Raw genomic sequence first — 25,736 nt, 5'->3', positions numbered from 1 at the left:
GGCTAATCGGCGACAAGCACATGGCAAAATGACCAAAACTTATCTACATACTATAACAATTACAATCAGGGATGGTTCCAAAAATTAACATTCAAGTCCCACGGAATGACACTATAAATGAGAGGCTTATTCCTTGCACGGGTACGTAGGCCTACTTCAGTCTTGCTAGACGGCCCGTGCTCGAGTTCTCTAGTAGGGGCCTACTCGTGGACACCCTACTTATAGGCCTACACTTGTTTATCTATATTAACTTGTAACTTCTCCATCATCAACACATAGAATGTATCGGGTGATAAAAAATAAGAAGAGAAAAGTAGACCACAATAAGCAGTTTATTTTACTGTGTACTGTGTAGCATTTTTTTTCTTCTTTACATATAACGCGCCATTTTAAAAATAAGATTTTATTTATTTATTTTGGCCTATTAGACCTATGTTTTTCATTTGTATTTTTAAAAATATTTATTCTTAAGCCTATATTATGAAAAACACCTCAAGTGACCTGGGTTTGTAAAGAAATTACCGTAAATATAAAATTCAGCTGCTGATTATTCCAGCCACCTGAATTTTAAAATGCTAAATTACGAAAATACACGAAGAAGAAACTCAAATTCGCTTTGATTCCTGTGACGTCACGTGACGTCATATAGCTAAAGGTGAAAAATGTCCGATTGATACCTGACTCTTGTGTGTAATTAACTAAGTATTTTAACGAGAATCCATGCTGGTGTGGAATGAAAGCGAAAATAAGGTGCTAACTCTTTCTAAATGAATGTTTTTCCGACAGGTAATATACTTGAAACTATGAAAAAAGATAGCACAGTCAGTGTCTACCTACAGGCCTAGTCCTTCCCATAGGGAACGCCTTTTTTTTTATACTATGGAATTTACTAGCCTACAAGTTATTTATTCTTTAGCCGATTGTTTTCTAAATTGCAAAAAAAAAGAAAAAAAAAAAAAGTTTTTAATAAATTATTTACAAAACACTTTTACTTTTCTTCTTACGTTAAACCAAACAAAAATTATAAGTTAAAAAAAGCGCCCACGTTTGTAGGATAGGACGGACTATGAATTGGGGACATGGTGGGCACAGCTACCCACAAACAGAAACCCCTTATACAAATACTATAGTTAAATATATAAAGAGTTCAATCGGAAGTGTCCTACCTTTACTCTTTATTATATAACGTAAGTATAACATATCCGACATGTCATTGTTTGGGGATACCTGTAATGGTGGGGATACTTAAAAAATGTGGCCCTTTTTAGTTTACGAGTGTATAATTGGAGAATCCCATCTATTATTGTGCCCTAGTGGTTTGTTTGTTTGTTATTTTTTTATTATTGTTTTTTAATTGCTTTTCTTATTATTATTATTTTATTATTTTTTTGCTTTGCTTTTTGTTTTTGGCAGGATGCGTGCGTGTGTGTGTGTGCTATGTATGGCCCTAAATGTTTACAAATATTTTGGATCTTTGTAGCACCACCACCCACTCCCAAATCCCCCCCCCCCCCACACACACACACATATAGGCCTATACACCATTTTTAGTATAGGCCTACTTTGAACCATTATGTTTGAAAAGGTAGCTTTGTCATCTTAATATTTAGTGTAACCAGTTGCCTTTGACTACAATTACTTAATGTTAATTTTATTATTCACAATATTTGCTTATTTTATTACGAGTGTTCAACATATTACTGTCACTTTCAAAACTGTTATAATTTTTTTAACAAACTGTTAGGCTAAAAAAAAATATATAAGAAGATAATTTCAAAGTAAGCCTACCTAACAAACCCGTTTTGACATTTACCCGCATAATTAAATTAATATACCTTAGTAATGTGCAAAAGGGTAATGTCTAATTAGATTATATCAAGTTAATTCATCAAAAGGCTATTTACGACACGCATAGAATTCCCGCGGCAAACAAAAATGGCAGGTGTTTTTTGCACTTTGCTAGGCATTTAGCATTGATGTGGGTGTTTGGGCTCTTGTATATCAACATTCTGAATGTGGCAACAAAGAATTAAAGACCGATCAGTTACAACTAAATTAACTGTTGAACAAACAACCAAACTGATTCATCAGATGGTTTATATGCGAATCATTAAATTTCCAACATGTTTGACACTAACGATGACATGTTGTTTTAACCATTTTGCGACGTTTCCAATTAATCCAAATTTGTGAAACACCCTTTAATGACTTTTTACCGGCCTCGGTGACGCAGTGGTTAAGCCATCGGACTACAGGCTGGTATGTACAGGGTTCGTAGTCCGGTACCGGCTCCAACCCAGAGCGAGTTCTTAAGGGCTCAGTGGGTAGGTGTAAGGCCACTACACCCTCTTCTCTCTCACTAACCACTTACCAACTAATAACTAACCCACTGTCCTGGACAGACAGCCCAGATAGCTGAGGTGTGTGCCCAGGACAGCGTGCTTGAACCTTAATTGGATATAAGCACAAAAATAAGTTGAAATGAAATGAAATGACTTTCATAAATTGTTAAACATAAACCAAATATCCATTCATCTATGCAAAGTATTTTATTTTTGAAAGAACACTGCTAAAACAAAAGGCTAACTAAAGAAATTTAAATACAAAGAAAAAATAAGGTTAAATTTCATGATTACAATAAGCGTCCACATTGCTGTTTTTTTAAGACAGCTGGCTGTTTAATACAGGTTAAATGGAACATATAATGTACATGATTAGGATAACCAAAATATGACACCCCCCCCACCCCCCCCCCCCCCCCCCCCCCCCCCACCTTAAACACACGGTTGTTCTGTATTAGAGTATTGGTTATTAATAAAGTGATCTCTTCACTGTATGATGTTAGGTAGGCGTACAGACAGTTAATTTATTAACGTTTCACCGTATATACATCCCATGTATATCTAATAAGACAAACATAAAAGTATATAAGCCATTCCTTATCAAATTATGAGAGACATTATGGTTAAATAATACAATTATGTCCAATTAATTTTTTTTTAGAGAAGATAACACAGCCTTTCAAAATAGGAAAAACACTCAAACATTCTTCTTCTAAAGCCTTTAAATACGTCATTAATGTTAAGTTGTCGACCGGTGACAGGTATCGGGACTACTTGGTTTAGCACACCTGTGTCCGATCTAAACATCAGTGTCGTCCGGTAATTAGTCGCAGCCACTGATCAGCAACGTCACAGCTTTCTGCTGAAGAAGCGATGACCCGCGAGACAACGGTGACAATTGTAACACCGGTCCGTGTGATAGTCGTACAGATAATAGCACTTACAGATGTCCTCTTTTGCTGGATTAAATAGTAGTCTTTCAAAAATAGGGATTAATATACGTAGAGCCACCTTAGCTAAGACAATACTATAATTAATACATTATATTTGTCGAATTACACCGATGGCTTATTCAGGGCCGTACCCTGATCAAAATCCTGAGGGGGGGGGGGGGGGGGGGGGGGCACTACTACTTTTTATAAACAAATGAAACACTACAAATTAAACCCTGAGATGTGTATGCAATTTTCTGGAGTAAAAAAAAAAGAAGTGAGATTCTCAGGGGAGCAACTGCCCTCCCCCAGCCCCCCGCTGCCCCCTGCCCCCATGCCCCCTGCCCCCTGCCCCCGGAGGGTACGGCATGTACTAGTACTAATGATTATTTATCCTAACAAGAGTACGAATATTCTATTAAAATCGTTTAATTTAGTTCATTTATTTTATTGACCTTAACCTACACGTTATCATTGCGATAACAAACAAAACTGGACAAATTAGGATGAATTAATTCCTTATTCTAAGAAAAGAAAAACAAAAGCGTTAGTGAAATAAAAGTACAGTTAATTAACTAAAACTGATAAAGAGAAACACGAGATAACGGAAATATCAAAGTGAAATGTAATCTATCTCGCTGAATGGCTTTAATTAGGTCACGGTCAAACAAGGACGTAGATTAATGATCTAATTTGTTTTCCAAACATGATCATCCCAATAATTAATATCAACGTAATCAGCAGTGTATGTTGACGTGGTTGATGTAATGTTTCGTTAATTACGTTTTCATCTTCAATAACTAGGAATTACACATCACAGAAACTAAAAGATAATGATAAAATAATTAATGCATGCAAACCAAACTTTCCAAATATATCTGCAAACAATATAGTTGTTTGTTTGTTGTTGTTAATGCTGATGCTGCTATTATTGTTTTTGTTTTTGTGTGTGTGTGTAGGGGGGGGGGGGGGGGTATTTTTACGATTTTGTTTTTCAAGAATATGTAAAATACTAGATGTCAAATAGAAAGTTGCAATAATTAATTAAGTGCTATTTTAGCAATATCGTCATTGACGCTGTCGTTTTCGTTGCCATTGCCATCGTTATTATTAGTAGTAGTAGTAGCAGTAGTAGTATTCGTTGTAGTAGAAGTAGTATAGTAGTTGTAGTAGTAATTGTACTTGTAGTAGTATAGTAGTAGTAATTGTACTTGTAGTAGTAATTGTACTTGTAGTAGTAATTGTACTTGAAGTAGTAATTGTAGTAGTAGTAGTAATTGTAGTAGTAGTAGTAGAAGAGAAGTAGTAGTAGTAGTGGTAGTTATTGTAGTATTAAAAGTAGTAGTAGTTGTTGTGGTTGTGGTAGTGGTAGTAGAAGACGTAGTAGTCATAGTAGTTGTAGTAGTAGTAGTAGTAGTAGTAGTAGTAGTAATAATAGTAGTAGTAGTAGTAGTAATAGTAATAATATTATAGTAGTAGTAGTAGTAGAAGGAGTAGTAGTAGCTAGTCGTAAAAGTAATAGTAGTAGTAGTGGTGGTAGTGGTAGTAGTAGCAGTAGTAGTACTAATGCTACTACTACTACTAATGTAGTAGTAGCAGCAGCAGTAGTAGTAGTAGTATTCAGGGATGCAGCTAGGATTGTTGGGGGTGGGGGGGGGGACAACAATTGAGTAGTTAATGGTCTAAAATCCCTTAAACGGTTAAGAAGAGAATTTTCTTTAACTTTCTATATTTTTTCCGGAATTTTTTTTTCTGCCCCCCCCCCCCCCCCCCCCCCCGCTAGCTACAGCCCTGGTATTATCGAAATCATCGACTGGTAACTAAAATTACGTAGCCTTTTCTGCCACAGATGTATTTATGCAAAAACATCATTAACATTTAAAGAATGTATTTTAAATTTAGATTAAATGTTTGTACATAGCCAGGTTATAATTATTAAAGATGGATATAAGATAATTAATATTGGAGAACTGTTCAGAAAGTGTTGACACAGTAACCCTAAGAATGTCTAGCGCTCTTTTGTTAAAATGGCGTGAACCTATGTGACGATTTGATTTGCCACTAAGTTCGCAGTGTAAAATATATATTGCCTTCCATCAGCTCGATAGAAAGTAGGCACTTAAATGCTTGACAGGTATCGTGTCTACCTGGTTTAGCACACCTGTGTCTGATCTAAACGTAAGTGTCGTCCGGTGATTAATACCAGACATTGATCAGACACGTCAGAGTTTTCAGTTGCAGAAGTGAAAAGCCGCGAGACGACGGTGACAATTGTAACACCGGCCCGTGTGATAGTCGTACAGATAATAGCTCTTAGATGTCCTCTTTTGCTCTTAGCATAAAGCACCACAATTAAAATAATGACACAATTAAGATTTCTGTTCTAAACAGATATTATTCTTTGCCCATTTTGCGTAATTGTTTTGAGTAAAAAGAAACTGAAATGTTTTGTTCAATAAATCAATTTACAAACATTGACATTTGTACAATGTAGCAAAATATGTATTACGAATCAATCTAAAATATTTTGAATTTTAATAATAATTTATGTCCATACTTGTAACTTATTTGATATGCATCTGTTATAACATTATATCACTGTATTTTACTCTATATATTGGGCTGTCTTTGTTTTATTATAAGTTTATTATGTGAACTGAAATGCATAGTCTATTATATTATGGCACAGAGAGACTATAATAAGTCGAAAAACTAACGCCCGATTATTATTATTATTATTATTATTATTATTATTATTATTATTTGTTTTAATGCAATAAAACATGTTTAATAACTTTTAATGTATGCTTCTAAACATGTGCTTTGTATATATATATTTTTTAATTTCAGTTTAAGCAATTACAACTCATCATTTACACACAAAAAACCAACCCAAAAACAAAACACAAATCTATGAAAGGTGTAACCTAATTAATACTTATTGTTATAATTATTGTATCAGAATGGTGTTAGCAATAAATCTGTTTTAATTATCTTACGCGGAGGAAGAAAGTGAAATCTACTCATATACCGCATCGTCTGTCAGTTGATTTAATTACACTATGGTTTGATAGAAACGAAAAAAAAGGCGACGATGAATTATCTAATTTGTTTTCAAAACACGATGATCTCAATAATTAACATCAGACTAATCAAGGTAAGATCCTCGGGTGATGAGCGCAGACATCAAAGGCGCTAAGTATCGTCTCCGTAATTAAGTTCCCTTTCAAAGACAGTCACGAATCATGGGAGGTCGCAGGGGCACGTGCTTAGTCCGCATCTTTTTGTTACCGTTATTAATTGTTTTAGTTTTGCTAATTTTAACGATTGATAACTGTAACTAGCCCAGTGGTAAAGCGCTCGTTTGATGCGCCGTCTATCTAGGATCGATCCCCGTCGGTGTGCCAATTGGGCTATTTCTCGTTATAGCCAGTGCATCACGACTGGTATATCAAAGGCCGTTGTAAGTGATGTCCTGTCAGTGGAATAATGCATGCCACTAATGGAACAATGTAGCGGGTTTCCTCTCTGAGACTAATATGTAGAAATTACCACATAGTTGACATCCAATAACCGATGAATAATAAATCAATGTGCTCTAGTGGTGGTGTTGAAACGAAATAAACTTTAACTTTAATTATGACCTGTAGTTATTGCCTGGGATTTAATTACTTGTTTTTCTATGCGGGTTCAATAACAATGGAGTTGATTACGACGTCATTGGCAAAGACACGACACAGCGTAATGAAGACAGAGTGCGGGGAATGTCGACGGCAGAACACCAGTAATCTCGAGTCTCCCATCAGATTATCACAATATCGGACTGAAATATCAGACCCGACTAATTCCGCGGAATCAAATGTCTCGCCTACCCCTAAACTGATTTGGTGTCATTCATAATGGATTATAATACCAATGCATGTAACCTTTTTTAATTAAATAAAACATTTAATTATTCTACGTGTAGTTCTCTCTCTGTCTCTCTGTCTATATATCTGTTTCTCTGTCAGTCTGTCTGTATGTATGTCTATCTCCTCCCTCCCTCCCCTCCCTAATTAAATAAAACATTTCATTATCTCTCTCTCTCTCTCTCTCTCTCTCTCTCTCTCTCTCTCTCTCTCTCTCTCTCTCTCTCTCTCTCTTTTAGCATCAATTATGACGAACATATAAACCAATTCAAGTTCGATTGGTTAAGAAGTTATAGTTTATTTGAAACGGAGCTGAAAATGAAATATTAAAGATTCAGTGAGCTAAACGCAAACGTTAACGTCACAGTCGCGGCTGTTGAAAAAGTAATAGACTAAAATAAATAAAAATGGGGAGGCGTGGAGTGGGAGGGGGGTTAAGAAACAAAACAATGCAGGCAGCAAACATATCTAGATTTAGTTCGTCACAACTGTTTGTAAGAAACTAGGCTGAGATATTGAGAATAAACTCATTAATTATTAAAATATCTAATTATATTTTCCATGTTAGGTCGGGTGGGACGATAGACAAGCAGTGGCAATCCAAAACACACAAACAATTTGGTTATTGCTGCACTTACTATGATTCAGCAGACAATACATGTAATAAATAATAATAATAATAATAATAATCGTATTTAAGAAAATATTCTTTATCCATTTTGATTTCTAGAACCGTTCGCACAGTATGAAGTGAGCGTTAAATGTTGTTAGTTTTATGTGTTAAACTACTCCAGAATAATGAAGACAATATTGGGTAGGGGAATATTTATATTTTTTAAATACCCGCCACACACAAAATATAATTCAGTGATTTAGACCTGTGAACATTAAAAGTATTACAAAATATATGTTTTTTAAAATGATAATAACATAGTTAGTAGGTCAAATATTAGCAGGCATGAAATAACTTAGGTACCGCCCACTATTCACGCGCTAATTTCTGGAATAGACCTATTCACGATGAAACAAATGCTGACCACATTTTCGTGTTTCGTGCGGCTACCTCTTTTCACGTTATCCTCGTACACCGCCGAATAACGGTCTGGGTGTAGTACGGTCCTGCGTAGTTCTGTTCTGAACCTTTTCAATCGAGGCAGTATTCTGGAACGCTTGTTCACTTTGTGTGGACAGCCGTAACCGTATTAAAATGATTAACACTCAAAACACCTTTCGTGTGCACTAACCTGTGAAATCCGGGCCATTTGTAATACGTGTATAATTACGTCATTAGGGTTAAATGTGAGCATTTGATATTTGAGTCAGTGGGAGGCGAACTTTGTATAGAGACGTAGGTTAGAATTCGGCAGTAACGCTACCATTAATCATAAAACAAGAATAAGTACGATCGCACGAACGCACGAACGCACGCCACTTTAATAAGCTCGATCCACGTCACTGGGCTCGCACCAGCCAGTGCACCACGACAGGTACATCAAAGGCCGTGGTATGACTTATCCTGTCTATGGGATGGTGCCTATAAAAGATTGCTTTGCTACTAATGGAAAAATGCCGTCCTGGGCGGAGTAATCGGCCGAGGCCGGCACCTGCGCCCATGACAGGCGTGCTCTACAACAACTTGCTCTGAATATGCACGTTAAACACTCTGCCTTGACATGACATGACCTAATGGAAAAAAATGTAGCGGGTTTCCTCTCTTAGACTATTTGTCAAAAAGTACCAAATGTTTGACATCCAATAGCCGATGATTACTACATTAATGTGTTCTAGTGGTTTCGTTAAACAGAAGAAATTTCTTCTTCCATAAGCTAACATGTTGAGCATGGATCGTTTCATTTCGTTTCGTTTCGTTATGCGTATTTTCGTGCTTTTATCCAATTAAGGTTATGGCACACTATCCTGGCACACACCTCAACTATCTGGACTGTCTGTCCAAGACAGTGGGGGTACTGAGTTGTTACACGCGCTCTGGTAGGAGACAGTACCGAGATGCGAACCCAATACACTGGCGTAGGAAGCGGGGGGGGGGGGGGGGTGTCAAGAGGGCATGTGCCCACCACTTTATAGATATTTCGCTTTATATTTGCTTTATAATAGTGTAAAAGTGTGTAAATATAAAAGTGTGTCCCCCCCCCCCCCCCCCCCCCCCCCCCACACTTTTTGGCACCTTCCTGTGCCACTGCAAATAGCTACTGGCCTTAAGTCCGATGGTTTAACTACGACACCACTGAGACCGGATCATATTTTCACAAGATTTTATCCATATTAGTACTACATAGAATATTTCACGAATACGAGTGTCATATGAAAGATATTACATTCTCACATGAGTACCATATATTTCGTATGGCACTCATGCAAGTGTGTTAATTTACACACTAGTATTTGGCACAACCTGTAATTTTTAACCAATATAAAGTATGATTATTCACTGTATATGTAACCGATATGGATACACTGGATAGCAATCAACGAGGTCGGTTATGTATAGGGTGCAATCACAGTTAAAGTTTAAAGTTTGTTAAAGAAATGACAACTCTTTGAATAAACCTGCTACATTTTCCCATTACCAGTAAGGATTCTACTATGCACTTTCCCCAAAGACAGGGGCAGCATATATACCAGTCGTGGGGCGGTGGTTAGGACGGGACAAACCCCAGTCTGTAAGAGTGGAAAATCTGCCAGTTATTATATATTGACAATGGGGTTCAACTATCCCGAGTGCTTTGACGGTAAAAGAGCTAGACGGACATATGGACAGTTATAACTGTCCAAATGTTCATCTAGCTCTCTTACCGTCAGAGCACTCGGGCTAGGGTTCAACCAGTGGTGTTGGAAGTCGTGCCGTCCTGGAAGATTTTTTTGTTTGTGCGTTTTAAATTGTATGCGCTCGAGTACCGTTAAAATATTTTAAATTAGCTCATCTATTATTCTAATATATGATCAGTACACCCAACTCCACCCCACACCAGCCTACACCACCCAACTCCACCCCACACCACCCCCAAGCCTCGACGGTATTGTGATACAAATGACCGTAGCTTGTTCACCTTACAACCTTTTTTTCTTTTCTTTACTGTGTATAAAATGTTCCGCAAATGACACGGACCACAAACAAAACGGTGTGGATTTCGTGATGATATTTGGATATCATATACACCCATTAACAACGTCTATCAGTACTCACTATGCTTGACATGATAGCACTCGGGCAAGTCCTTTAAAGAAGTTGACCCCCACTTACTACAGGGATAGTATAATGTCTGGCAGACATTGGGATTCCTACTTAAATGTAGCGCGCTATTTCGCTTCTCCCCATAGAAGTACGGGCTCCCATTTTTGGTGGTGGTGGTGGGAGGGGGGAAGGGTGCAGGCTGGCTTTTGCCCGACTTAAACGAAAATGCCCGAATCTGGATTACCATTACTAACAAACAGCTACATAGGGTTTCAAACGAATCACTACGCATTTTTACATCGATTACAACTAATTTTGAAGGTAGAATGATGGAAACGCATGGTAAAAAGGTTGCAGGTTAGCACATTTTGCCTGAATATCTGTATCATTTTCACCCGAATTTGAGGTTTTGCTCCAACACTAGTGTGTGTGGGGGGGGGGGGGGGGGGGGGCGCCCCTGTCTGGTATGCTTATGTTTCTCCCACCCTCTAAAACTTCTGCATCCACCTGTAGAATTTGTGTTTGAGGAATGGGCGAAGGGCTTTCATGCCCCACCAATCTGATTAAGATCAGCTCCACTCGTTAATAACCGGTAGACCAATAGAGCTGATTTCAGTCAGATTGCATGCCCCCAAATCCTCCTTTCTGTAATGTTTCTACTTCGTCTTGAACGTCTGGACATTTATGTCATAACTATATCGTTTATGCATCGTATGATATCAAATAGGGTCCTAAATGTCTGAGATGAAGCACGTCACCGGCGGCGCGAACAAATCCCTTTTTCGGCGGTGATTTTTTATTTTTTGTTTTGTAATTCTCTCTTTTGAAATATACTTAAATATTAGACATAACCGTTACTAATTCAATACGAAATGACGCCCCCTTTTCAGACATTATTTTCTGATGACATCCATGAAGATTCTGATTTGCGTTGTGTGTTTTACAGACAGTAAGTGCGTTGTATTGTGTATATAAAAATATGTGAATAGTGCGTGACTGTGTACAGGTAGTTTAAATTAATACGGTCACAATATGAATAAACGTTGCAGGATGTAAGAATTACAAGCTCAGTCATGAATATGAGAAAAGAAAGTAAAGAAAAGAAACAGACAAAAGAATGAAAGGGAAGGGCGGGGGGGGGGGGGGGGGAAGAACATTGATATACAATGTAGGATGTAAAGAAGTTCAATCATGATTTTTTTTTTTTTTTTAAAGGAGAAAAAAAAAGAGGAAAAAAAGAAGAGACTAAAAACAAAAAACAAAACAAAACAAAACAAACAAACAAACAAACAAACAAACACAGAAAAAAGAAAAGGAGAAAAAAAGAAAGAAAAAACACATTTGTATATGACGCAGGATGTAAAAGATTTATACAAGCTTAATGGTGAATATGGAGCGGATGTCGGATAAAGAAAAAAGAAGAAGATAGATCTAGAGAGAGGACAAAAAGAGGATAGTCAGTTGCTAACAAGTTCATAAGGTGTGTGTCAACCCTGCGATTCATACTGGAAATGTTGCCATGGCTACTGACACTATAGAAACAGCCTTACATTTTAGTAGTGTATGGACTATGGGTGGCCAGTGTCGGCCAAAATGGCAAACTTGATACTGCATTAAACGTTTGAATAACGATTTTCAGCAAAAATGTACATAAATTATAATATTGACATTAAACACTGACGTAGTCGGTGTGTGTGTGTGTGTGTACGCGCGCGCGTGTGTGTGTGTAGGGGATGGGGGTGGGGGTGGGGGTGGAGGCCACGAAGAGTACCTCTCCCAAAAAAGAAAAAAAACCACCCACCATAACGAAACACACACGCGCACACACACACACACAAACACACCACCCATCCCTTCTAAAAAAATCCCATAAAACCCCTAAATTTTCTGATGTGTTAAAAAAAAAAGCCAGTAGATCCCATTGGTGGCTGCTATAGACAGGTTTTTTTTTTTTTTAAATCTAATTCCGCGGAATCCGTGTCTCATTTTAACAGAGGTGTTCAGTTCAACAGGTGCGATTCTAACTTTGACACGGCCACTCTCTTATCAACCAGCGTCTTGGAATGTAATTATTTTGAAACTCGGTCAATTCAAACCGCACATATTATCTTTTATAGCTCTGTATGCATATACACGTACATGTACATGCAATCGGCCTATATCGTCAGCACGAGTTCGCCACCACCTGGGAACATGTACGTACACGCAGATATCAAGTTTGCCATTTTGGCCGACACTGGCCACTATACGAACCCCAGCTAGCGCTTCAACATTTTTCTTATGCAATGTAAACAAAGCCATACTTCTAAGCATATAAGTACAGGGCGAAAGTGGCGAGTCGTAAGTAAATCTCGACACAGTCACATTGGTATTCTTATGGAAAAATAATGGAACCTTCCCCCCCTCCCCGTAAATCTGTACGCTGATTATCATTAAAGCACAGTTCGGATAGTTTCCGTCTAATACTTTTATACGTAATATTGATTAGTGATATCGATTATCCATCAATCTGGGATTGTCGATTTCTACAGCGGGTACATGTGTAATATAATCACATTACTGACATTGATTTTTATTTCTCTCTCTCCGGTCGTTCTTTCTCTTACGACATTGGAATACATTGTTGTAAAAAGTGGTATAGGTACATTGTAATACAAGGTTTAACGCAAAAGAATGTTTGATTACGCTGTTCAGTAAATTCGTGGCAAGATCGTAGTTAATACTAAGTATTACTGGTATTTAGTCTTTAAGTAATACTATTAATTTATTACAACACATTGTTATCCACTTTGAGTCTACGTGAAATCCATCCTTAGTCAACTTAGTCAATGATTATGATCGCATGTATTTACTTAATATACGCCTGTATATATACGCGCACGCATCACGCATATATACATGCACAAATATGTATTAAATACTGCATCCAGTTTGATATTTAAAAAAAACCCCACAAAAACACAACAACCAAAAATAAACCCCCCAAAACCCCCCACGAAAGACAGAAACAGAAAAACAACAACAAACAAACAATTCCAGAATAAAATAACAACAACAAAAAATCTGTTTCACCCATGGCCCCAAATCCACAATTACATTGTGTTTAATGTTGTAAATACAAACAGCAGGGATAAGAAGCTATTATTGTGTTCACTTCATTTGTCTTCGTTTACAAATATCAATTTATTAAATTTGTCATCTTGGTGGTATAAATGTCTTTGTATTTGAAAAATGTAGGGAGAGGCCTTAATATAGGCTCATGCCTGTTGGTCGATTCCAAAACCGCATATTTAATGGTTAATAAATATTGTGTAAACCAATATATTTAAATGAATACACCCATTTTCGATGGATTAAAAGTGTTTAATTCGTTTCTGTTTATTTTTGTTCCTTCTTCATTTCGATTCTATCCACAGCTTGTTTTGAAAGTTCTTAGAGATACTTTATGATTTTTAATTTACCTACCTGTGATATTTGTAATAAAAAAAACAGAAGAAAAGATTTTGCACAGTTGTTTTAAATTTTGAAATTTTATACTGATGATCATCAGTTAATTCATATAGTTAGTTACCTTTGTCTGGCACGCAATAGCCGGTGCATTTTTGTTATATTTTGTTTAATTTTTATTTTTATGCTGAGATGTGATTAAACATTCATTCATACATTCATTCGTTCATTCATTCATTCATTCATTCATTCATTCATTCATTCATTCATTCATTTTGTTCTTTCTTTCGTTACATGTGTGTGTGTGTGTGTGTGTGTGTGTGTGTGTGTGTGTGTATATATATATTTATTTATTTATTATTTTTATTATTATTATTTTAAATATTGACGTTCATTTTGAGATAATATTGATAATATCTGGATACAGTCCTACATGTTTACTGATGTAATTACTCTGTTGAAACTTTTCTATATCATTTTACGCTAATCAATTAAGATCACATTTCTGATTCCCGCACTGTAAAACAGGTAATATTATTTACACAACGAGGTCACGGAACCGAGACGATAGCCGGTATTTACAAATACTGTCAGTCGCAGACACACCACGTGTGTTCCAGTCGGCGAGTCTGTTTACACCGGCTGCCATTGGTGGCGCAATCAACAACCTGCCGGCCAATCGGAAACTACGAAAATATTTATGAGGGTTTACATTGTTGCTAAGCTGATTGGGCATTGATTTCGATATGTATATAGCGAGCCGGTGTTCGAGTGACTCCTCAAACCCAGCTAGGGTATTCCTCTCCGGAGTTCATTTAATCATCATCATTCGCATCTTTCTATGAAATCAGCTGATCTATCTATATATATATATTTTTTTTTTACCTCGAGTAAATAACGAGTGTCTTATTTCGGTAATATCAGTTTCAACGGGAATAATCGGTGATCGTTTTGGATATTATATTACATGCAAACTGGAGCCCGGTTAAATCACACCCCAAATCATCATCATTAGTTGCAGAAACTAAACGTAAGTATTTTTTGTTTACAATTTATTGCTGTCAGTTATTGTTATTACACTGTCGCGTTGCAGTTTCGGCAGATATCGGGTGTTGTCGTTTTTATGCGGCTAGTGTTTAAATAACCGAGACGTTACGAACAAGAGTTTGACGTGTTCGGGCGAGATGGCCAAAAGAGCGGTGTTTGACAGTTGTTGTGACTTGTCATTTTAGGATTTATATATTACAGCTTTTGGTATAACATTGGACTTTTTTTAATGTCTGATTTAATATTGGCAGTTGGCTGTTATTCAGATTTTGAAGATGTCATATTTATGTTTTATATATCTTAAATCGTTTGATATATGACACTGGAATTTTTTTTAATGTGTTATCTAATATTGGCTGAAGGTTGTTATTAAGAGTTTGAAGATGTCATACCTATAATTTATGTATCTTAAATACATATACTGTATGACTGAGTGGGCAGGTAGGTTCTATTTAATAATAAGGGGTGGGATAGGGCAATATTCTTAGAAGTGCAAGCAAGATTTTGAGGGGGTAATGTGGATCTTCAATGGCTAAAAAATGGGAGGTGGGGGGTGGAATGGACTTAATATGGTGATAAATAATTTTCTCTGGAGGACCTGGGATGCACACACCCATCACAAATCCACTGGGTATGAGCCTAGAAAGGTGGAGGGGCAGATATTATGTTTCATGAAATAGACATTTTAATATCAATTTATGAGTTCAGCATATAATTATATGCTTTAATAGACCTTCTTTTCCATCAAAATTAAGTTTGTTTTACTTAACGACACTACCAGAGCACATTGATTTATTTTTATCATTGGCTATTGGATGTCTAACATTTGGTAATTCTGACATATAGTCTTATAGAGGGCACCTGTTACTTTTATTCATTAGTAGCAAAGGACTTTTTATATGCACCATCCTGGATCAGGACAGCACATACCATGGCCTTTGATATACCAGAAATGGCGTGACTGACTGGTACAAGAAGTAGTCCAATGGCCCCACTTCAAACTTTAATAATGTCACTGTTAGTATTGTTACTTAACTACATTTTCAGTTAACTGCTATTAATATCACCTTTGTTTTATGTATATTCTTACAAAAAGCCATGAATTGTTATATTTTACAACTAAACTTTCTGCTTACGGTAGTTATTTTGCCCATGTCTACATATAACCTTAAATTTTTACTTTTTCTTTTTTAAAACAAAAACATTCCTCAACTTATCTTGTCTACATATGGCCCTGAATTGGTATTTTTTTAAAACCAAAAATATTCCTTTAATTATTTTGTCTATATATATGGCCCCGAATTGGTATTTTTAAAAACTAAAATATTTTGCTAATTTTTCATGAGATCGTCAATTTCACCACTTGTCTTTTGTTTCCAGGTCAACCTACACATCATCATCATCTCCACCATAATCATCAACATGCCCGTTAAAAGCCGAGTCCACCTCGCCCACAAGTTCCGCCAGAACTGGGCGGCGAAACACCCATACGAGCAACAAGGCCTTGACCTTGACGACAGCCTCACGAGCCTGGGCTGGCTGCAGAACCTGAACATCATGAACATCTCGACCCCGACCCCACCGTCCAGCCCCGGGCTGCTCGACAACCGGCCCTTCAAGAACATCAGCAACAACAACTGCATGCTGAGTGGCAGTGGTGGTGGCGGTGGGATCCAGTCACCCATGGCGACCACCATCAAGATGGAGCCACGGACGTTCAACTACGTGGACAACTCGATGTACAGCAACGCGGGCGAGTCGATCGACTACAAGACGAACCCCTACGTGAAGCCCCCCTACTCCTACGCCACACTCATCTGCATGGCGATGAAGGAGACAAAGAAGAACAAGATCACGTTGTCGGCCATCTACAACTGGATCACGGAAAACTTCATGTACTACAGGATGGCAGACCCAAGCTGGCAGGTGAGATAAAAGTTTTTTTTAATTTTTTTAATTTTAACTTATTTTCGTGCTTGTATCCAATTATGGTTCAATCAAGCACACTGTTCTGGGCACACACACCTCAGCTTTCTGGGCTGTCTGTCCAAAACAGAGGGTTAGTTGTTAGTGGTTAGTGAGAGAGAAGAGGGTGTAGTGGTCTTACACCTTCCCATTGAGTTGTTAAAACTTGCTCTGGGTGGGAGCCGGTATCGGGCTGTGAACTCTGTACCTACCAGTCTTGTCACTGAAAACATACATAGAAAATACCAAAACACAAACGGGTCTGTACCTGGGAGGGAGTGTTGGGTGTGCATGCACTCAACCCCCACTCTCCCACTCTGGACCTCTGACATCCACATTTTGCATACAACAATGACCGTCTTTTACAATGTCAACAGTCACAAACTTCCTTTTTCAAGAGCTTTCACTTTATTAATGAAACATTAGCATTAAAAAGGAATATTATAAATTCCACCACATTGCTGCATGATTCCCGTGGGCAATTACAGGGCTATGATTAGTTCTTATCATCTCATTAATACACTGACAGATGACATCAGATATATATTCCCCCTATCAATGTGTGTGCTGTTGGGTTAGCAATTATATTTTTGAAGAGTTTCAAAATAGCAAAGTCCGCTGTCTCATAATGGTGAATGGAAACCAACATCATGGTTTTGTCGTGGACAGATGTCTGTTGAACAATGCAATGGGCATTAATGAATTAATAATCAAATTCCGTCACATAACAGTACATTATTGACCACTCTCGGGGAGATAGCGATGATTAATTAACATGCACAGCTTCGGTCCATCTCCAGAATCACTGTAGTTGCACTCAGCATTTAAAGGAAAGGAATGTTTGCTCACTGACACCCCAGCACATTGTTCATTCTGCAGTAGACAGGAGCATCTGTTATTAAAAGGTTTTAGGCATTTATTCAGCAGTAATTAAAAGTGATATTTAGGTAATTAGAGAATGGTAGTAGTGTAGAATAAATATTACTTGTTTATTACACGGTAGTAAAGCGATATTTTACAATTTTTTCACTGGTAGCAAAGCATGCTCCTAACCAACACTAAATCTGGTCAAGGCACAACACTGACAATAATGTGCTCTACTCATAAATCAGCATTTCAGCCATCAAATATTCTAGTTCAGTTCACAAATTCATTGATGAAACCATGATGATAATGTGGTGCAGATTCATTTGATAATGTTAATAATGTACTGGGTTCATTAACCAGTGTTTATGTGTGCTCAGATAATCTAGTTCAGTGTGAGAAATTCAGTCAGAAACCTTGACGATAATGTAGTGGACCTGTTAACCAGTGTTTAAGCAATCAAATACTCTAGTCCAGGCTAAGGAATTCACTGTGAAACTCGCGTTTTACATACAAGGCCAGTATATCATCGCATGTGACAGTTGCATATTGTTTTAAGCCATATTAGTACACGCACATGGTTCTGCAAGACTCGGGTAAACAGTACTAATTACACTTGATCAATATTGACTCGGGAGAAATCAATAATTCACTGACTTTATTTAGAACAATTGGATTTCCTGCCTGGATCCGGCGTTGCATGAATATTTGAGCATCTTTTGTGTATGCTTGCAGAAATTAACTGCTGTATGATGCAGGGAAATGCATGCTCATTAACTGGAATGTATAATAAACAAACAAAGCCGAGATTTCTATAGTTTTAGGTTATATGCTTTTGAAGGTGATAGTGCATCTTTCAAATGGGCTCAATAATTAAGCATTTTAACAGACCATCTATTGCTATGCACTATGGTGGCTGTAATTAATACAAGTTTCACTATATGTCGAAATTTTTATAGCTCTAGATTCTATGCTTTTAAAGGTGAAAGTGTAGCTTTTAAATGACAATACAGGTCAGATGTGCTCAATAAAAGACCATCTATTGCTAGCTAGTTGTGGTACATTGTGCTTATCCAAGCAGATTTACAATTGTCAGTGCTTATTTCAAACACTGCTATCACCTAGTACATTGTAATACAATATTTTAATGCCAGATTAAAAGAAAGAAATGTACATATCATAGTGGGCCTACATTTCAATATAAAATAGCGACCCCAGAGGAGAGGTGGGGTGGGGGGTGGGGTGGGGGTCTAGCTTAATATGTTATGTCTTGTCTGTGGGAAAGTACACATAAAAGATCCCTAGCTGATAATGGACAAAATGTAGTGGGTTTCTACTAAGACAATGTGTCAAAAATTACCAAAATGTTTGGCATCCAATAGCCGATGATTAACAAGTCGGTATACTCTAGCAGTGTCCTTAAAAAAATATAAACTTTAACTTTTTAACTTTAACCCCAAGGGGAAAAAAGGGTGAACACTTGAAACAAGCCACCCAGCTGATAACCAGTTTGACTGTGTCAATAGCATTTTATTATCAAAAGGAAACAGGTGTGACACATTGTGGATAAGGGTATCGCAGACCACTTGTTATGGCAGGAGTTGTATGTATTTTTTGATAACCCTTCTACACACACACATATCTTAGGTTTGGTATATTGAGGGGAACAAACTACTTGAGTTATTCTAAGGTATTAATTAAGAAGAGTTAAATATGGTAACATGTACATGGTGACGTTTTGTTTCACATTCCAGTACAGCATATTAATGTTTATAAAAACACTCAGAAAATTGACAACATTCTGCAGTCAACAAAATGCAAATTGTTAAAACTATGGTTGTATAATTCTTTAATAAATTCGTGTCTACAGTTGAGAAGAAACCCATCACTAATACATCAGCTGCTTCAAAAAAATAGCAGCAAGGGGTCTTTTATATATGCACTTTCCCACAGAGAGGACAGCACAAACTATGTATCATGGCACTAGCTGGAATGGGATAAAAATTAGTGAAGAAACGGTCTTGGGCTTCCTTGAACCATTAATATAGAACTTATTTATCAATGGTTATGTAACTAATAGCAACTTATATATTTTAATATTATTATAATAATATTATACACATGTTCATTTTTTTTTTAAAGAAAGCACAATTGTAATATCAGTTTCATTATTTTTCAGAATTCAATCCGTCACAATCTGTCGCTCAACAAGTGTTTCGAGAAGGTTCCCCGCCGAAAGGACGAGCCCGGAAAGGGTGGATTCTGGCGGATCAACCCGGAATTCAGCGACATGATCGAGAACGGGACGTTCAAGAAACGCCGCGGTAGCCGCGACACAGCCCCACTGCCCCCCACGAAGCGCCTGAAGAAAGACGATGATGATGACATCGCCATCCTCAGCGGTAATGTGCGGTCGCGCTACTCCGATGACCAGTACGCCAACACCAACTACAACTACATGTACTTCGGCGCCAACGATGACGACGATGATTCTGCCCTGAAGGGCGACTTCAACTGGACGGCCATCTTGAACCAGGACATCGAGATCGCTGGCGTCAAGATCAAAACGGAACAGCTGCTCAATGACGCCAGTGATGATGGCGGCAGTCTGATTTCTTCTCTAGGGACTCCGTCATCGGATTCGAACTCGGACGATCTGCGACTGGACGATTTGTTGTCGCACGCCGATTTCGGCGGCAGTGGTGGTGGCGACGATATCCCCGTGGACTATACAAACAACAACCCTCTAGACCTCACGATAAACGGACATGGCATAAAGCTGAACGAGTGGTGGGACGAGAACGTGAACATGAACGAACACTACCAGGCGCTGACAGACATTACGGGTGAACGGAACACCACGGGGGGGCTGCACACCCCCGTACACCCATCCTCCGATGATGACAATCTGTGGATCGTGCACCAGCCCAGTGGGGACGATGTATCGAACGCGTTCGATATGGAGAACCTGTTTGATATCGATAATATTCCATCCCCACATATATTATGAGAAGAAGACGTGTGTTAAGATTTTTATCAACTCTAGGATCATTGATTGTGGGTTTTTTTTTAATTGAACATTGAGTGTCATTGAAAAAAACAACAACAACAAAAAACAAAACTGCTCAAAGTTAGGATGGTCAGTAGGGAGTGGGACAGAGGAACAAAGGGGTGAGTTGTGTGATACAGAACTCATTTTGTGATATATGTAGGGTGGGGATGACCGGGGCAAAGCTGGTGTAAAAAACATTAATGTTCAAACAGTGAGTTGTAAAGCAGCAGATGATGTGCTAAGAGGTTGGTCTGTAGCACCCCTCAAAATTAAAATCATCTTACGATGACAATTTAGTACAAGTAATAACAAAGTAAATACCTGATAATTATAAAAATGCTACTACAGATCAATTTTGCAATAGCTTTGCTGGTTACCATCACAAATGTTTGGATATGAATCAATGGCAGCTATGCCCCTGGGATGGGGGGGGGGGGAGTATATTATGCAATATACTCAATATTAATATCACCTGTGATATGGGTGGGTTGGGTGAAATGAGTGTTGAGGGGGGTATATTCTGTGATATGGGTCAGTGGGTGTGGTAGGGCATGGTCAGGCCTGAAGTCTTGAAAAGATCACTTCAATTGTTTGTTATTAGGGGCCAGTTGTTCAAACCATAGTTAGCTTAATCAGTGATTCAAAGAAATTATTTAAAACTGGATATTAAATGACCAAAAAGAACAGTTGAAAAGATATGTTGAAACTCGTCTTTAATAAGAGAGCATAAAGGAATCCACTCATAATTAAATACATTTTTTGCTGTATTTATAAAAAAAGAAAAAAAAAGAAGAAAGGAAAAATACCATTCTATCTGAGGGTTGTCGTCTAACCATGCTTTGAACAACGTGGTCCTGATTGTTTATTGGGGTGAAGTTTGGGTATGGGGTAAGTGGTGTTTGGCACTTGATGCTGAAATCATCCTGACAGTATTTTTGGTGTTATATTTCTCAGCATTCACATCAGCATTACATTCCAACCCAAAGATGTTGCAAACGGAATCACTGAGCCAGTGTTTTGGTCACTAGTTACGAAGTTGTAGTATTATACGCGTAACATGTTATTTATTGAAACATTTGTTGACATCATTCATTCATTCATCCATTCATGTGCGACTGACACTTTCATCTGCAGTTATATTGCAGTATTCATTACACATATTATGTTTACAAAACAAAGTCCGTCCATTTGAGCATATATCTAGTTTCATATTCAAAGTTTATAGCAAAGTTCATTGAATATATGTGAACATTTAAATAAACTCCGTCCATTTTAGCGTAAGTCTAGTTTTATGTTAAATGTTTATAGCAGTGTTCATTGAATACATGTGAACATTTAGATAAAATCTGTCCATTTAAGCATGTATATAGCAGTGTTCATTGAATACATGTAAACATTTAGATAACAAAATCCGTCCACTTGTGCATAAATCTAGTTTTATATTAAAACTGTATAGCAGAATTTATTGAACACATGCACTGGATGTTAAAACAAAATCTGTTCATTTGAGCTTAAATCCAGTTTTATATTAAAGGTTTCTAGCAGTGTTCATTACCTATATGTAAATGTTTACAAACAAAATCCGTCCATATGACCGCATATCTAGTTTTATATTCAAAGTGTATAGTAGTGTGCATTACATAGATGTTTAAAAAACAAAAATCCGTCCGTTTTGAGAAAATGTCATATCAGTATTTACACAGTATTTATCGCATAGACATTTACAAAGTAGAATCGTTCCGTTCTGCTGAATGTCGTGTGCTTGTATTCACCACGTATAACAGTATTCCTTGCCAAGATGTTTACAAAGACAAATCTTCCCGTTTCAGCGAATGTCTTGAGTTTTTAAGTCAGCATTTATGCCAGTATTCATTACGTGGATGTTTATAAAGTGAAAAACTGTTAAATTTTGACAAGTGTTATGTTATTTTTATATTAAGTTTTATGGAGTATTCATTGCATAGTCAAGTCTGGGTTTTTTCTGTGTATTCAATATTTATAGCAGTATTCATTATATAAATGTTTACCAAACAAAGATACAACATTTTTATTAATTCAATATTTATAGCAGTATTCATTTTACAAATATTTACAAAACAAAAATACATCATTTTGATAAAAAAAAAATATTTTCTAAAAATTTAATATTTATAGCAGTATGCTTTAAACAATCATGTACAAAACGAAATTCAGCTATTTTAATGCATATCCTTTCTTGAACATTTACACACACAAAACAAAATCTATTTCAAAAAGTAGAATTATTATTATTATTTTATAATAAAATTTTATAGGAGTATTTATTGTATAAATATTATAAAACATTTTTTTTTTTTTTTTTTATTACAAGTCCTTTGTTCATTACAGTACATACAAGTGGATATCCACCCATTTAAATACACACTCTTCCCCATTTTGTATTCAACCCTGTGGGTTAGCGATGTTTGTTACTGTTGCAAGCCATCCCATTTGTTATACGTTTTGCACTGATGTTCCATATATCTCATTTCTATTCTGCTCAAACGTTGTCTACGGTTAACTCTGTGCTTAACAACCATCTAAGGAAGAATACATTTAAAAAAAATTATTTAATGTTTTATTGGCAGTTTCAGTACATTAACATTTTTGATATATGCAAAAAAAAAAAAAACCCATCAAATATTTATTTTCTTATACATACATGTATATTTATTAATTTTTTAATTTTCTTTTTTGAAATAATATTTATTTATCTCTTATATTTTAAAAGGAGGGGTGGAATTTTTGCACACATATTACTTTAAATATATCTGAATATTTAAAATTTTGATACAGTTTTTTTAATAGGCTAAGTATATAGGTCTTGTTTTAAGAAAAATCCTCTACATTTTTACAGGTGGTTGCTTTGATATGTGTCCATTATACACAGGTTTGACTGGATAACAAAGTTTAGCAATGAAATAATGGAATGTGGTACGTGCATATTCTGTTACATTGACATTCCGTCCATTTGTAGTGTTCATTACATATTTTTCATATCATCCGTTTCATGATGAATACCGTTTATTGTTTTCGAGTATCCACTGTGTGCGTGTGTGCTATTCATTTTATTGTACATATGCTGAGAGATATATATTATATATTGCCATTGTGATTGTAAATAAGAACATTTATTTATATTGTAAATAATGAATATACAATAGAAATATTGTTGACACATATATCTGATTTTTGTTGTTTTTATATATATTATTAGTTTACTTTGAGAGAAGAGTTAGCTATGGTAAAAAAACAATTATTACTCAAATAACACTTAACAGGTACACCTTATTACATGTAAACAGGGAGCGTGTCCCGGACACACACCCCACTCCACCACAAATAGATTTGGGTCCTTTGGACTCTCCTATTTCCCTTCCCTGAGCCTCCCCACTTTGAAATGCATTTCACAGGCCCTGGAATATCCATTGATGAGATATCTGTAATAAAGTGTTTCATCTGGCCACTAAATTTCTTTAAATCAGTGTATCTGGTACCGGTGTGCTTAAAACCTGTAGGATGTCACTAAAAGTTTAGCGTGACAGGTTTTATCAAGAAGTAGTCCACAATAGTCGAGCTCAACATAATGAAATGAACTGTACAGGCTGAGTCTTCATATAATGGTCTCTGTTGGGGGGGGGGGGGGGTTAGGATGCAAACATTTGCAAATTGGTTTGCAAGTATTATTATGTCTGAGCCATTCTATGAACATTCTCCAGCCACTGCACCACAACTGGTGTATCAAAGGCCATGGTATGTACTACCCTGTCTGTGGGATGGTGCATATAAAAGATCCCCTGCTGCTAATCAAAAAGAGTAGTCAATGAAGTGGCGACAGTGGGTTTCCTCTCAATATCTGTGTTGTCCTTAACCATATGTCTGATGCCATATAACTAAATAAAATGTGTTGAGTGCGTCGTTAAATAAAACAGTTCCTTCCTTCCTTTGTTGGGGTTAGGACGCAAACATTTACAAATTGGTTTGCAAGTATTATTATGTCTGAACCATTCTGTGAACATTCAGTACCACATTTGATGGAGAATGGACCTATTTTAATTAGTACTGCATAAAAAAAGACTATGGAATGTGCTGTCTTGTCTTTAACTGGCATTATGAAATATTTACTAGTCTGAGCTCATATTTTTGAAGCTATCTTAGCACTATGAAATCATAAAAACATAGTAGATTATGATGTCAGTATAGCACACGCCATAGTGATGTCATAGCTTACAATGGTTTTACAATTTCGTAGCACTAAGATATAGCTTAAAAATATAGACCCTAGTTTTTTATCTGATGGGGTGGTTATCAGTACAATACTGGGTATCTGCGAGAAATCTATGTACTGGTTACGGAATTTAGCTTTGATTGTTGGATGAAATCCCTCAGTGGACCCCATCTCTCATTGTTTTTTCCCATCCCAACCATTTCTTTACAACGTTCCTATAAAAAGTCCCTTACTGCTAATTTAAACATGAAGCAAGTTTCCTCAAAAGAATACATGTCAGAATTACCAAATGTTTGACATCCAGTAGCTGATGATTAATTAAACAATGTGCTGTAGTAGTGTGATTAAACAGATAATGCAGCTCAGGTGTGTGTGTATGTGCTGTAGTAGTGTGGTTAAACAGATAATGCAGCTCAGGTGTGTGTGTATGTGCTCTAGTAGTGTGGTTAAACAGATAATGCAGCTCAGGTGTGTGTGTATGTGCTGTAGTAGGGGGATTAAACAGATAATGCAGACACAGCTCAGGTGTGTGTGTATGTGCTGTAGTAGTGTGGTTAAACAGATAATGCAGCTCAGGTGTGTGTGTATGTGCTGTAGTAGTGTGGTTAAACAGATAATGCAGACACAGCTCAGGTGTGTATGTATGTGCTCTAGCAGTGTGGTTAAACAGATAATGCAGACACAGCTCAGGTGTGTGTGTATGTGCTGTAGTAGTGTGGTTAAACAGATAATGCAGACAC

The 25,736-nt window shown here is 36.9% G+C and overlaps 1 protein-coding gene across 4 annotated transcripts; it reads left to right on the top strand.

The window, feature by feature from the left end:
- The first annotated feature begins 635 nt into the window (after positions 1-635).
- LOC121378549 (forkhead box protein J1-B-like) lies at positions 636-23,950 on the top strand. 4 transcript variants are annotated; one of them, XM_041506772.1, is made up of 4 exons: positions 658-786; positions 11,591-11,855; positions 16,250-16,795; positions 19,878-23,950. In XM_041506772.1, the coding sequence occupies exons 3-4, from the start codon at positions 16,292-16,294 to the stop codon at positions 20,706-20,708; spliced, it is 1,335 nt and encodes a 444-aa protein (XP_041362706.1). In that variant the 5' UTR covers positions 658-786; positions 11,591-11,855; positions 16,250-16,291; the 3' UTR covers positions 20,709-23,950. The 4 variants fall into 4 exon arrangements, with proteins under 4 accessions (XP_041362703.1, XP_041362704.1, XP_041362706.1 ...); XM_041506769.1 differs by lacking the exon at positions 11,591-11,855 and having other exon boundaries at positions 636-750; XM_041506770.1 differs by lacking the exon at positions 11,591-11,855 and having other exon boundaries at positions 642-786.
- The last annotated feature ends 1,786 nt before the right edge of the window (positions 23,951-25,736 follow it).

The sequence above is a fragment of the Gigantopelta aegis genome, chromosome 8 (genome assembly GCF_016097555.1).
Source record: "Gigantopelta aegis isolate Gae_Host chromosome 8, Gae_host_genome, whole genome shotgun sequence".
Taxonomy (NCBI): Eukaryota; Metazoa; Mollusca; class Gastropoda; order Neomphalida; family Peltospiridae; genus Gigantopelta; species Gigantopelta aegis.
The sequence above is the reverse complement of the archived record's forward strand: the minus strand, read 5'-3'. Positions and strand labels throughout refer to the sequence as shown.